At 38.4% G+C, this 16,079-nt stretch overlaps 1 protein-coding gene across 4 annotated transcripts in view; it reads right to left on the bottom strand.

Moving 5' to 3' along the window:
* The window catches only part of LOC139953232 (inosine-5'-monophosphate dehydrogenase 1b-like), a 36,491-nt gene that overhangs the window by 7,205 nt on the left and 13,207 nt on the right, over positions 1–16,079 (bottom strand). The window contains exons 7-12 of one of the 4 annotated variants that reach the window (XM_071952699.1): positions 15,699–15,737; positions 11,858–12,055; positions 10,231–10,430; positions 9,014–9,104; positions 7,844–7,939; positions 3,614–3,676 (exon numbers count right to left, since the gene is read on the bottom strand). In XM_071952699.1, coding sequence (XP_071808800.1) covers positions 3,614–3,676; positions 7,844–7,939; positions 9,014–9,104; positions 10,231–10,430; positions 11,858–12,055; positions 15,699–15,737 — 687 coding nt within the window. The remainder of the gene's footprint in view (positions 1–3,613; positions 3,677–7,843; positions 7,940–9,013; positions 9,105–10,230; positions 10,431–11,857; positions 12,056–15,698; positions 15,738–16,079) is intronic. The other 3 variants (XM_071952708.1, XM_071952716.1, XM_071952723.1) reach the window with 3 other exon arrangements.

Here is a 16,079-nt window from a genome sequence, read left to right as displayed (position 1 = left end):
CTGTTTCTGCTTAGAGCTCTTTGGGTCGGGCCCTGTGCCTTTTTTAGAAGACTGCTTAGAAGCACAAAAAGCATGAAAAGTGGCTAAGCCTATAAACAAAATGATGCTTACCAGAATAATGTTACCAGCCAAAAATACCATTACACATGTAAATCTGTGACTTCACATATGTACATGACTGGTATCCTGCTCATTTTTGCTGAGCAGAAAATTGCAAAGAACTATTTTCTGCTTACCGTAATCATATTAAGCAACTCTGCGAATATGAGCCCAGGTGAATAGGGTCTATACACTAAGAGAGCAGCGTCCCTCGCTAAATAATTATGTTACAGTGTTGGTTATTCTAAGACCTACTCAAACTTGTCCTATTGTCCTAACCACCCCCCCCCCCCCTAAAAAAGAGAAGAAGTTTACATAGACAGGTTTAAGAACACTATGTGTACATAAATTCCAGACTCCAGGGGCGAGCTTTTGTGAAAAAGAAAAAAATGAAAACTGACGATTTGATAACTGTCTTCCCATCATGTGGAGATGTAGCCCCTAAATTACAGAGGCTTCCAGACTCTATAAGATAAGATGTATCATTTACATGTAATACATTCTGCAGGTTCTGCTATGGAAAATTGGCAAATCAAAATGTGAAGCTCCATAATACACATGTAAGCCAAACCTTATCTACATCAAAAACAAGATTTAAGAAGTGGGTAGAATGACACTAACGCTTAAAATTCACGTAACAGTCAAAACCCTACAACCTTATCTCTCTTTTTGAATCTTATATTTACAGGAGCTAGCCAAATTTCCTTGTAATGGCCAGGCAATGCCAACAGTAATGTTATTGTTGTTTTTACATTCAGTGACTCAAGCTTGTTTTTGGAAGGGTAAATTTAAACTGGAGCATTTCAAGGGTACCAAGGGAATAACCAGGGGACATGGAGGCAATTGCTTTAAATGCCTCCTTAAAAGAACAGTCCTGCACGCAGCACCGTAGAAAATGGCGCAGGAGTCAAACTGCAGGTTAAGGTAAAGTGTGCATCTAACCATAGGAGTACATCCCCTAAAAACTGCCTGACAAAGTGACACAAAGGAAAGCACTCTCCGGTGATGTCAAGTGAAATATACACACTTTACCAACTGCAGAAAACGCTATGTACATGTATGTCAATGAAATATTTACAAATTAGGAACAATAAAGCTTCCATTCATTTTTAATTAATAAATGTTTGAACAAAAAACTGCCACCAAACTCATGTAAAACAATACTTATGGAAATTAAAACAAAATAAAATAAAATAAAAAATAAACTAAAGCCGTGTTCGCATTGGACTTTTGTGTCTGGTAAAGTTAACAGCTGTTCGCACTTGGATTAATTTGTGTCCGGTAACTTAACATGGGTCTTTCTCAAACCTTGGCTTGGCCTCCGGCTCAGGCTTGGGCTCCGCGTGCTGCGTGCACAATGTAAACGCAGCTATGCAATTTTTGAAGCAGCGCGTATTGTACGCGGTGGTTCGAACATCAGCAGACCTTTTAGATAAAAGTCACGTGATGGTATCGTAAAGTTACCGGTGTGGTGCGTTCGCATTGGACTTCTTGTCCCTGTTAAGTTAACATTGTTAAGTTACTGGTACTCAAATTGACCTGTTAAGTTAACGTGGCGGGTTACCTGCTGTTCGCACTTGGACTTATTATCGGTAAGTTAGCAATTTGCGGTGGTGGTAAGTTAACCATTTTAATTCCAATGCGAGCACGGCTTAAAGGAACACGTTGCCTTGGATCGGTCGAGTTGGTCTTTGAACAGCGTTTGTAACCATTTGTTATAAAATGCAAATTGGTAGAAAGATGTTGTTACAGTAGAATACAATGATCCACACAAACATGCCTCGAAATTGCACGGTTTTCCTTTTACCTCGTCGACTAACACGGTCGGCCATTTATGGGAGTCAAAATTTTGACTCCCAAGTCAAAATTTTGACTCCCATAAACGGCTGACCGTGTCAGTTCGCACAGTAAAAAGAAAACCACGCAATTTCGAGGCAAACTTGTGTGGATCATTGTATTCTACTTTTAAAACATCTTTCTAACCACATGCATTTTATAACAAACGGTTACAAACGCTTATTATAGACCAACTCGACCGATCCAAGGCAACGTGTTCCTTTAATACATCAATAAAATGAATTGCATTGGGATATGCATGCAATGTTAGCAAATGATAAACTAAACGCAAAATAATATCTGTGAAAAAAAAAGACAACATAGTAACATACATTTGACAACATAAACTGAGAACAAAATAAACAACAATGACACAAACATGCTTTACCAAATGGTCAACATGGACCCCACATAAGCAAAACAAATGAACAGACATCTCTGACAGGGTAACCATGGTAACCAAAATTACCAATGAGCTGTTTTTGTTGACAGAATCCAACAAAGTATAAAGTTACATGGTGCTGGATTTTCAAGCTACACAGCCAAGCTGTTTCAATAAGCCATTTGCGAGTAAGATTTGAATAATGTCTGGAATAATTAGTGAAATGACTTTCTTAGTCACAAGCTACACATTGTACGGCTTAAATCTTAATTCCTCAGTGAGACTACAGAGACAGTTGCTAATATCACAAGGGCATAAGAGATGGCGAGCAATTCTGAATGAGTGTGTATGGACAATGGTACATGTACCATGGTTTGCCCATATGGAGGTTGCTATACAAAAGCTTGCCCCAAATTAGTGACATAGCAACAGCTCTACAGTCTGAGGAATTTTTGTAGATGAGTTTAAGTTCTTGCCGTATGCCGGTGTGGCGGTTTCAACTTTCCGCCGTGTTCAGTTTTCAGAATGACCAAATACGGTAACATTACGTCATGCGACGCCTGCGCACAGCAAGCGAAAGTAGTCAATCTTTAGTGCCGCACTGAGTCCCGGAAAACTGAACATGGCGGAAGACTGAAACCGCCACACCGGTGAAGCTTATAAATTGATGTAAGTGTAAACAAATTGCTTGTCGCATCAGTTCCTACTTCTTTATTTCAAAAAGAGGAATTAACTTCCTTTTACTAAACTGGAGTGTCCAACAGTCCAACTACATGTAAAATACAGCTGTCAGTTTTACCACAACTAAACAAAACTAAAGGAAAGAAAAAATATGATGGTGTGTCCATGTACCAAAACAAATAAAAACATGAACATGCAATGAAAACAAGCTTAAACCAATAAACCAATACTAGTTTTAGTACCTACATTATCGATGTGATCAGCAATGTTACACCAAATTAAAATACACAGGTACATGAACGTACATACAGTCAGTGCAAAGCATCAGCATCGGTGTCAGAAGTGGGATGCACCAACATTGACTGGCTTGCAACTTTAGATATTAGTCTGTCTGTACAAAGCATCATGTGTCAGGAGCCGGACTCACTGACATGATGAGTTTGCAACCTACAGACAAAAGCCTGTCCGAGCAAAGCATCAGTGCCAGTTGAGGGATTCGCTGACATTGATGGGCTTGTTACTTGTGGACATTAGCCCATTAGACAGTGCAAAGCATCAGCATTGGTGGCAGAAGTGGGATATACATGTACCAACATCTATGGGTTTGCAACTTACAGACATTAGCCCTCCCGACCACCTCTTGCTTGGTCATGGGAATTTTGGTGGTGCTTGGGAAAGCTGTAACTCAAAAACCACAAATAATGAACTACATCAGTTTGGTGAGATCAGTAATCATAATATTCAACCCTGGTTTTTTAACACTTGACAAATCTTTCACAGCATGCATCCAGAACAGCTGTGGTCAATATTATATTTATACTATTGTGAGTTCTACTCTGCACAGACACAGCTTCTAGAAAAGCCATTTGAAATCAATGTCTTTTGGACAACATTGAAGTTACAAACTTCCTTGTGTTAAATATATGAAATGCACTTATTTCATACATAAATTGATTTTTTTTTTTCAGAAAACATATTCATGCATGTTTAATATTCTTTACATCAGGTTGGTAGGAAACACATTGTAAATTTCAAGTAATTAGTATACTAATAGCAATACATGTTCGAGCAATAGAAACCATTAACCCTCCTACTGACTGACAGTTTAATTTTGGTCAAACAGTATTGTGTGGTACTGCATGCCTGTGACTGCATTAGACTGATCTATCAATGACTCCTACTGTATGTATGGGTATGGTATGGATATGTCGAGCATGCCATTTGGATATTACTCTGCATAGAAACACTCTGTGGACATCCCTTTTTTCTACAAAGTAACACACTGAACTCTGTGTTGCAGTCACTCTGTGGACATTCCTTTTTTTTACAAAGTAACACACTGAACTCTGTGTTGCAGTCACTCTGTGGACATTCCTTTTTTTTACAAAGTAACACACTGAACTCTGTGTTGCAGTCACTCTGTGGACATCCCTTTTTTCTACAAAGTAACACACTGAACTCTGTGTTGCAGTCACTCTGTGGACATCCCTTTTTTCTACAAAGTAACACACTGAACTCTGTGTTGCAGTCACTCTGTGGAAATCCCTTTTTACTATAAATTCAAGGAAAATCCTATTCATCAACACAAATGAAACCATGTGTTTGTATGGACATTTTTCAATAGGGACAATGGGTCCTCACTAGACTCTTATTTGTTTTCATGGTTTCTCTGTAGTCATTTGTGTACAAAACCAATGGCGATTGCTTCAATACAGGAACAGAAAGTGCAATACATGTAGGTGTCCTCTAACGGAATGGCCAAACATGTCTGGTTGTTTGGACATGTGTTAAGTCCACATAGTGTTTTAAAACCCTGCCTTATGTGGACATCTTTCTCGCCTACATGTAGGTCCACATTTCAAATGCTTACCCACATTTCAAATGCTTACCCACATGGCCACAAACAAAATGCACCCAGCAGCAGCTCAAGCTTGCATGATTAACCATATCAGATTCTATGAGGTCACCAAAGACAAGTAATTGGCCGACTTGTGCGTGGCGTGTACAGATTTCCATTGTTTGACCTTTGCTATAGTATGATAAATAGACCTGAAAAGTACAACTATTGATGTAGTTCATGTATGAGCGGATTTGTATTACAAATTTTCCATTTTCGTTTTGTTTCAACTGTCAACCGCAGGGAGTGCTTAAAAGTGATGTCTGACTCATTCTTCACAGTGGCATGAGATTTTTTTTAAATGGTAACTGAAGTCCAAAAACGTGCTATTGACCCATTGCAAATTATGCAACACACTGTCGACCATGCTGGGAATCAAAATGTACAATGTAGATGAATTGACTCCCAACATGGTGGAAATGGCATATTGAGCGGATATGTGTTCCCTATTGTGTGTATATGTAAGGGTTCAATAAGCCGCTTAATGTGATCAACATTTTTGAGGGAATGGTCTTTTTTCGCCATGAAAGTCTCGTGCACGCTCACACTTCAAGGAACCTTTTTATTACGGGAACCTTCCATTTAGGTTTTTGTTTGTGAAAAAAACCACAAACACATGACGAAAGTGTGCAATTTGAATAGAACCAATTGTTCAAATACTGAGACTTTACACAGACTATCACTGATTAACCATTATGTATGGTTTCGTAAGAAAATCTACATGAATCTGATCTCTTAGCCGGGGGGTTTGTTTATTCGCAAATTAACTATTAATGGCCCTCTTTGAGAAACCAAAAGAAAACACACAAAAACAAACACTACGCATAATTTCTTTGGAACCTGGGCAAAATGTCATGAAAGCCTTTAAGCACAAAAACTTGCGAAGCAGGAGTAAAATCTTGCTTACCAGAAACAGTTTACCAGCAAAATTACCATACAGATAACATTGTCCTGCAACTGGTACAACGTACCTCATGTACTTCTTTCAAAGCAAAACATTTCTGCTTAACACCTTTGTTGCATGTCGTGGCAGCTCTGCGAGCGGTCTAGTTAACGTTACCCAGGCTCTGGTGTATTCAGCAGCAGATTGTGGGTTTGAATCCCAGTCATGAAACTTATGTCCTTTAATAAGGCACTTAAATTTCAAGAAAGTTGGGAAGGTAGTGCATTCTGCTCTAGCAGCCAGGATCCTAGTGGATGATACCCAGGTAATTCATGTATGCATCAACACAACACAATAATTGAGATCTTTTGGGACGCTTGGTGGCAGCAGACTTACCATGTTAGTCTCTTCTCTTACCATGACACAAAGACTCAACATAATTGGGGAAAACAACAAACGACTCACGAGCCTTTTCAAGTTTTCAACAAGGGGACCACAAGCCTCTTAAAATAGACATAAAACTTTGCATTGGTCTCTCTTGATTGGGGACAAAAATACACGAACATGAAAGAGGAAAACAATTTCTTTTAATTCTTCCAAAAGGAGACCGCACGCCTCTTAAAATAGATGTAAAACGTTGCATTGGTCTTTGCATTGGGCAAAACAGCCAAATGTTACAACATCAGGAAATTAAGGAGACCTAAAGTTTCCTAAAATAGATGTCAATCTTTGCATTGGCCCCTCTCTCTAGTTGTTTTAATGAAATCACCAAAGAGTTGAAGATGAATGCCTATTTTTTGGCCGAAAAGGATTTTTTTCATTTAGAATTTTTCATCTGAATCTAAATTTGAGGGTCAAATCTGCCAAAGATCAGACCTAGGATCTCTAAGGGCACTGGACACCTTTGATAATTGTCAAAGACCAGTATTCTCACTTGAAGTATAACAAATATGTGAATTTTTTTACTCAATTGGTCATCAAAATTGAAAAAAATAATGAAAGGAAAAAAACACCCTCGTTGCACAAATTTGTGTGCTTTCAGAGGCCTAAGTCTTTTAATATTTGAGTGAGAAATTACCCCTTTCTCAAAAATGACATTACTTCAAAGGGAGCCATTCTCACAATGTTTTATACTATCGTCAGCTTTCAATTGCTCGTTATGAAGTAACATTTATGCTAACAAATTATTTTGAGTAATTTACCAATAGTGTCCCGTGCATTTAACTCCTTAATAGTTGTCTTAAATGAAGATGGCGGGAACAATCAAAATATTTACAGAGGGAAGACTGAAATCATGAGTCATGAGATGAGACCATGTGTGACAAAAAAAAAACAATTTGGTATATGTTAAAAGCATCATAGAGACATAGAGAGAGAGTTTTTTTAAGGAAAAGCTAGCAAGTTATAGAGCTGGAACGCACTCAAAATGTTCAAAAATTGTATAATTATGTCAGTTTTAAAGCTTCTCTCAGTGTTGTGGGAGAAAAAGTATGGCCCACACTTCGTGTATCACAACTTATATATAAAATAACAAACCTGTGAAAATTTAGGCCAATCGGTCTTCGGTGTCGGGAGAAAATAACCGGAAAACCCACCCATATTTCCGCACGTTTCACCGTGTCATGACATGTGTTTAAAATAAATCTGTTATTCTCGTTATCGAGAATCGATAATTGTTTTAATGTTTCCTCAAAAAGTAAAGCATTACATGGAAAAATATTTCGAGGGAAGTCTTTCACCATTACCTTCTGTAAACCCTGTAAGTTATTTGTAAATCTGTGAACTTTTAATTTTTGTTCTATTCAGAAGGTGTCCAATGGCTTTAACAAAAACCACAAAATTTCTATTGAGTTTACATTGTTGCAACTGGTGCCCTGTGGTTTGCAATAGCAAACAAATTTGCTAAGCATTGTTTTTTGCTGAACAAGTTGATGTAAATGGGCCCTTGTTCACACAAATTACGCAACCAGGTTACTCTTCTATGATGCTTAGAAGCAAAAAACCCTGCATATACAAAAAACAAAGCATAGCACGAGATGATGATACAATGTGATTTTCCCCTTACCTTCTTGTGTGATGCAGATTGAGCCACTGCCCATTCCTACTCTTAAAGCATCTACCCCACTGTCAATCAGATTCTTGGCTTGAGATGCTGTTACCACTGTAGAGTACAAGATGGTTTATAAAGAGGGTTAACAACAAAAACAGGACACCAGGGCCCGATTTCATGGCTCTGCTTACCGTAAGAAAAGAATCGGCGCTTACGGAGGCAGGGAACTCCGTGCTTATGTCAAGTGTATTTCACAGGTTAGAGGGGAATTTTGGCTTCTGCGCATGCATACTCAATGTTACTAGGTATTCTATGCTTACAAGGCTAGTGCAGAAATTTGGCACTACTAGGCATTCTGTGCGCAGTAATTCGGCGCTAGCACGTAAGTTGAGAATGGTGATCGTAAGCGCAGAATTTGGCGGTTAGCAGTGCCATGGACTTGGGCCCTGATCATAAGGGTGATGTGACTCCACTGTAAACCACACCTTCCTTCTTCACACCAGCTAGCTCCAACGATTACCAGAAGCTCATAACATTTTTTGAGATACATGTATGATGGACAGAACACTATGACTACATTAGGTTTGGGAAAATTAGTCTGTATACACCCAAACCAAACAATGCCCTCGCAGTGGTGTAACTACATGTGGGGGAGGGTAATATGAAATCTCGACACTGAGATTGGATATTTCAAGAGTAAAATGGCGCATTTATACACTTTAATTCTTAATTTTGATGTTTTTAAAACTATTTTTTCCATTAACAAGCACACAATAAATTTGAAGATTTGTGCAAGACAAGTTTAATAATTGGAATTTGCTTTTGCATACATTCTTCACGGACTAAGGTATTCTAAGATGTAAAAGTTTATGTCATACATGTAAGAGATGCTTTTGAACATTAAAAATGGACAATTTTAGGTTAAATTACTTCGAGATGTATGCCAGCTTTCAAGACGGATGTAGCAAAAATGTTTGGATGTGCAGCAGATACGCAAGCATGTGGTGCAATGACTTTCTAAAATGATACAGAGAGTTACAGCTGGGTGATGACAAGCAATTATTTGTCAAGTGTCTTGCTCAAGGACTAGGATTCAAACCCACACTCTAAACCAGTAGCACTTGAGTTTGAAGTACAAGATTGATCAGCGGCCACAGTAAGCATCTAATCATGTATTGTACATACCATTGCCTCCAATGACCTGAAGGTCTGGGTACTTCTGTTTGATGTGCTTAATCATGCTGATCTGGAAAGAAGAATTACCCTGTGACGAATCCTTCAGAGAAAGAAGAAGAAAGACAAGTTTGTTCAACTATGGTGGTTTTCTTTGTTTTCGTTGAATTTAAGGGCAGTGGACACAATGGACCCTTCCCATGAAATATGCTAATCTTATTCACGCATGCGTACAGACCCTGTTGGTTGGCAAACGCCATAGAGTTGTGCACTAAGCAGACGCGCAATCGCGTCTGCGTCACGAATCCATTAGCCGTGTACAAAACAGCGCGATGTTCCCTCATTTTGCCAACCAAAACCTTAGTGCGCACGCGCTATGTGCAATTTACATATTTCATGGGAAGGGTCTATTGGTAATTACTCAAAATAATTATTAGCATAAAACCTTATTTGGTAACAAGTAATGGGGAGCTGTTGATAGTATAAAACACTGTGAGAAATGGCTCCCTCTGAAGTAACATAGTTTTCGAGAAAGAAGTAATTTTCTACAAATTTGATTTTGAGACCTCAGATTTAGAATTTGAGATCTCGAAATCAAGCATCTGAAAGCACACAACAAGTTTGTTCACGGTGGATTTCCTTAACCCTTTAATTAGAGGCCATTCATTTCTGTATAATCATAACTATATGCCCAGACATTGCTAATCTTGTTGATTTATTGAGCCGCTACTTTCAGGTAAAATGCAAGGAAATTAACAAGGAACAGAAAAACATGGTTTTGTTTTTGAGTTGTTTACAAGGGAAACAAAGAAGAATGTCAATTAAGTCCCAATTATTTTCTTTTTACCCCATAGTTTGATTAAAAGTTGATTAAAATATTGCGCCGTTTGCAGATGCTCTAGGCATTTTGGTACAGTTGTAGTTGCTATGGCATGTATGGTCACTATAGGGTCAACCTCTTTGAACACCATTAGTTTTAATATCATTTTGGAGCTTCTGGAGTAAATATTTTCCTTTGAAAATAGCGTTGTCACAAAAAAGGGACAAGTTCTTAAAATAAGCACCATAAGTTGCTTATCAAATTCAGTTAAGGGAGAATGCTGAAAACGGAAAAGAGAAAGTTCTTCCAACATCTAGGTACACTAAGAGAGGTTTGCAATCTTTTTGAGTAGAGATGGTTTTGAAAAGAGCTCAACATTCTCTGATCGTCTTGCAAATTGCATCCTTACCAAAACAACAACATCCACACCGGCTTGAACCAGCATTTCCAGCCTGACTCTGTCTTCGTCTCTGGTTCCAATCGCTGCTCCTACTAGAAGCTGCTTCCGAGCATCCTTAGAGGCAAGAGGGAACTCACGATGCTTCTTCAGATCGGTTCTGGAGATCAGGGACACTAGCTCATCCTTCTCGTTGACAATCGGTAGTTTGCCTGAAATCAATCAATCATTCAACTTAGTCATGACAATTGATGAGATTTCAACAACAAATGCGCACAGCTTGAATTTTACACTGGACCGCGGGCCCGAGGCCAGAGATTTTAGTGTCGGGCCAGTAAACTTTTGACCGACCGAGTCCAGCGGTCTTTTGTTTCTCAACTTTGCAAAAAAAAATTTGTCAAAGCAAATATACTGAAAGTTAACAGTTTTTATCTCCCTTTCTATTTTTACATGAAAACATTAAACATGTTTAAGAAGACCAACTTTTGAACACCGGGCGAAACTGTTCTTTGGACAATTACCTAAGGTATACTTTGCCCTCTGTAAGCAGACGCTGTACTCAGCATTAACCAAATTCAGGAATCATATAAACCTAAACTTCATTCAGGAATTCCCCATCCACAGTTTACCATGGTAAATTAACCATCAGATCATCTACAATGTATGTGAATATAAAGTGACAGCTCCTGGAACAGGTGATATATATTATGTGTAAATACAGTCCACAGGCCGTTAGCAACTCTGCAAACACCTGTTCATTGATTAATATTGAATGCACTATATTTACGATAAACACAATCAAATCATTACTAAATTAAACAAACACATCCCCCAACATCAAGAAGTCATTTTCCCTTGTCTGAACCATCCTAAATATGGATTTACCAAGTACACGGGCTGAGATTTGGTGTCCATGAAAATTCCTTCAAATTGCTTGTGGTACTGGGTCCCCCTTTTTTCTAGACCTAGAATCGCCCAGATGTTACAACGCAGGAAATGTACAGACTGTGCATATCCTGTAAATATACAACTACAGATTTTGACATGATGTGGACTATTTATGCATCCCTGTGGGAACTTATTTACTTCTTTCAAGATCATTTGCATGCCCCAGGAGATTTTTTCAGAAAATCAAGTCAGGAAATATCCTGAGAAATCACAGGCATGGAGTACTTAACAATCTCAACTTGTGCAACTTGTAATTGTGATGACTACTTATACGTAATAGCCCATCACAAACTGACTAACAGGCAAAAGCCCCAAAGTTTATTTCCATGGATTTAGATGGGTTGGACAAAATAACTGAATTCTTAAGTTTGTTAGCAGCGCAGGTTTACTTTAGACTATCTTCATAACCGTTTTTTTTTTATTTTTTTTTTTTACTTCTGTTGCAAAATGTTGTCCTCCTCCAGTGAGATAAAATAGGAAGACCCCACACATATTAGGGAACATGTACATAGCTCAGTTGGTCGAGCGTCTGCATGTAATCCAAAGGTCGCAGGTATCAAGTCCTGCTCTACTCAATTGGTATTTGTTCGACCAAAATTTATTTTAAAATTTACCCAAACCCAGTCAGTTTCTTTTGTGATCTTCATTACCTTTCTTATTCTTCATTACCTTTCTTTGACTTCTTCATTACCTTTTTTAGACTTCTGTAGCATGACGTTAGCCTCCTTGAGTGTGATGTTGGCAGACGCTACCACCAGGTCCTCCCTCTTGGTCATCACTTCCTTCAAGGTGGTGTTATACGTACCTGCTTTAAGGAAGTCTATATCCCGAGCTGTTACAATACCTAGAAGCTTACCCCCTAGGCTGCCATTGTCTGTGATTGGAATACCTGCAATTGTTGTGAGTGCGGGGTCAACGACAAGAGTAACAATTAATATGGTTTACCATTGGTAATGCGCACAACTGGCCATGCTTCAGGCCTGGAATTTCAACTTTGAAAAGTGCGAGGACATTTATATTTTGCAAAGGGCACTTCTTTAGTAAAGACGTAGAGGCAATGGGAAACTTTAGAAGGGGCACCAAGGCCAAGGAGTGTAATTTCAGGCCTGATGCTTTCCACCATATCTTACTTTGTGCTATTTTTGAGGTGAAAAAGAAATTCTGTGTTTAATCCATTGTAACTATCATTGTTATTTATTTGGCCTTTCACACCCAAAAAACCTACAGGCAGTCAAAATAAGATAAAACGGTAATTTTGTGATTCAAGGAAATTTGCTGTTGAAGACGGCTTCGTGCAGTAAAAAGAAAGGAGACTTTTTGAGATGACTTATGGCAGTAAATCTTAAGGGTTTTGCTATAGTTAAAAGTTTATGGCATGCATGCTCAGAGTTAACTCAACAATGAAATGAATGGCAGGAGGCAAATTTCACAGAGCTGCGGAGATCAATAATTTTAATATACTGTTAAACTATACAGCTCTGAATCAGCACCCAATGTAGAATTTGTGACTCTCTATGTCCAAACCAAGCTCTTTCGGCCAAAACTCAATTTATTTATTCATCAAATACTGCCTAGGGAAGCTGAATTTTTTTTAGAAGCTATATATCGTTCCCACATGCAATGATTTTTAAAAATGTATGACAGTGGACCACACAAATGAACATAATGCCCAATACTGGCATAGTCTTGAACTGAAATGTCCTAAGTACATGTAGTACATGTACATGTACTGTTCAAACAACTGTTCTGCAACTTTGCATATGATTGTATCAGATACATCTGAAAATGGCATGTCAAGATTTTATCAGTTAGTTTATCCCAAAACCCACTCACAACTGCTTCAGATTAAAGGAACCAGAACTGCCACCACCGAGAAATTTTGTATTTACTGACAGAGCATACAGACCATACCGTGTTGAGGGTCAGTATGTTAGTTTGTAAGTGCACGAGAAACATGTCACTGAAGGCAGTTTACAGGCTACCAGTTCTAGGCACTCTCAAGGAAAGAAAGGGTCATCACGTTTTTATTTCACATGGGACTATAGTGTTTCAGTACCGGTGGAGTTAGTTGCACTGCATCCTGATCGCCGAGCAGAAATTGCCATCTAGAGGGCGAAACTGGTGATGCTTCTTGCACAAATGCGACGGGACCGCAAGATGACAAGCGCGCCATTCTGTACGCCCGTCGAATATGAAATACACTTTTGAGTTTTTTTTATTGAACGCTCACGCGATGCTGTTTGTTCAGCTTACAAAATGGCCGCACAAACACACGCTGTGAGATGGCTGTTTTGTCAACTTAGAAAATGGCCGCCTGCGCGCATACCGGGCGAATATATAGGCTAGTGCGCCCTCTAGTTCTTATATATAACTCTATGTGTGTGTGATCGATACGGAGTCCCTGACAGTTTTAACCTGACAGATGCACCTGCAGAAGTATTCTGAGATACTTGTTATCACACTTTATTACCTAACACGTTGACAGTCAATTTCAAGAACGGAAAGATTCTTGCAGGCTCAACTACAAAGCTAAAAATAGAAGCTAAATAGCTGCATCTCAGACAAATGTGAATGAGTAAAATTTCACTTACAGTTACATCTACCCTGTGTACTAAGTATTAATTTACGCCCACAACCATGTCAACTCCCGTGTAAGTATTAATTACATAGGCCTACATGTACATGTGTATGTGCAGTTTGACGTGTCAATGATGGAAATGTTTGTCTGACACACCGCTTTTTTTGGGGGGGGGGGGCAAAAGCGGGGTATTTGGTGCGGGGTTACTACATGTAGGTTTCACGGATAAAATAAATCCCTCCATTTTTTTTCTGGAAAACTTATTGAGTTTAACTAACTACTTGTGTTCCTTTAATTAGTAGCACAAGTCTGAAATACTGAGCAGCCTTTGTTTCAATGAAAATTGTTAGGAGGAATGTTTAGCTTTGCTATTATTTAATTTTGACGATAACTCAATTATATATTGTAGGTGTCTTCACCCCATTCATCTACATGTAGTTCTAGTTTGTCGACAACGACAAACATATCAGATGAAAGAGCTGTAAACATTTCATCCAATAATAAGCAGTTAAGTTTTTTAATAATGTAACATGTAAACCAAATTAGGATTTTTATGCTGTCAGGGTTTTTGTGCGTGATTAAAATGCGTCTGTTTTTAATTTATGTGGAAAAATTGAAACAAAAATTAACGGAAACAAATGTTCTTATATTCACAATTTGTACACATTTCTAATCTTGTTTTAAAAAGTAACACTTTCAAATGAAAAAACCTGAAGTCATAAATTCAAATTGTTTCCTTGGTAAAGGGGACCCTATGAAGAAGTTGTAAATTTCTACTGGAGCATTTCAAGGGCACCAAGGCAATGACCAGGGGGCATGGAGGCAATCGCTTCCTTGCCTCTGTGAAGTTTCAGGCCAGCTTTAGAGAAGATATTTGTCAGAATAGAGAGAGAAAATTACAGGGAAAACGTGCTAGTGCCACACAGCAAATTAACACTGGCTCGCCTGGGTGAATGTACACACATGTGTTGAAGTAAAATCACTCAGCAGTTACTGTCAGAATGGTCTTGAAAAAAACATTTAAACATGTAGCTGCTTAAACCAAAACAGGAGTTAACTGAAAAAATGAAGATGAAGTTATGTGACAAAAGAATGGCAAAGTCGTCAGAACCCAGATCACAGTTTTAAGGACCAGTAAACAAAATCATAAAATTTGCCAAGTTTAATGATCGTTAAAGATGAAGGAAAACATGGATTTGTGTTAGGCACATTGAAACAGCAAACTTTCACAATTTGAGGCACTCTTTAACAGCAATGCTGTAAATGGTTTAAAATTTAACAGGACCGTCCGTGGGATCCAGTTTTGAGATATATTTTATTTTTTTGCTTTTCGCTCAACTACTTCATGTCGGATAAAGTGTATATTTGCCAAACTTTCTGGACTGGAATACGGTAGACAATTATTATGGTCTGAATAACTTCGGAGTGCCTTCAATTCTTGGCTAGTCCACAGCATGTATACTATGCACCTACTGTGCTACGGTTTGTTTCCACCAAACAAAGTTGAACTTTGGGGAATATTTTGTAAAACAAATTGTGTAATTTCCGATTCCGGACCTTTGTCTCGTGCTTTTGTGCGTATGTGGGATACAAGAACAGACAGGCTCCCACCATTGTTAAATATTGTATTTGGCTCAATGGAAGGCAAGTCCGAACGCTCTAAAGTTCTGCGAGTGACGATTAGTGCTAACTCATTTTTCCTCACAAGACAACATCAAATCCTGGTGCTTCTTACAAACAACTTATAGCATTTTTTCTTCTTCAAGTCAGGGTTTCACTGGGCAACAGCATTTTCAAAGGAAACAATCAGTTCGGAAGTTCCGAAAAATAATATCGCAGGTGGGCATGGGAAATGTTTCTGAATACCGACCCAAAGTGGTTAACTGTTACAACACACGCCAAAGAGTAAGCACAACCTATAAGAAAGACCAACATAATCTGAGAGACAACCCACCAAAAATTGATTTGGATTTCTTATCTTTCTTATCTTCATCTGCAAATAGAGCATAAGATTGAATCAGATTCAATGACCAACAAACAATGAACATGTTATTAGACATTTTCAATGGAGTAGTTCCTCCTCAGACATCTATTTGACCATTATTAAGCTGCCACCATCTTGGTCATGTACCTTGTTTGCAATTCAGAAATGGATGCTAAAACTCATTGTACAAACAGGAATCAGACTATTTCTCCTTCCAGCCTCAGTGTTTGAATGGGAGAAAAATCAAGATGGCTGCACTTTGATAAAGGTATATCATTTGATTGGTAAGAGGTAAGAACACTAAAAATGGATTCCCAATACCAAAGACAATTGGGCAAGCTGTTTCTGTAC

Source organism: Asterias amurensis, chromosome 2, assembly GCF_032118995.1.
Source record: "Asterias amurensis chromosome 2, ASM3211899v1".
In the NCBI taxonomy this organism is placed as follows: domain Eukaryota; kingdom Metazoa; phylum Echinodermata; class Asteroidea; order Forcipulatida; family Asteriidae; genus Asterias; species Asterias amurensis.
Note: the sequence above shows the minus strand (reverse complement) of the source record. Positions and strands in the feature narration are given on the sequence as shown.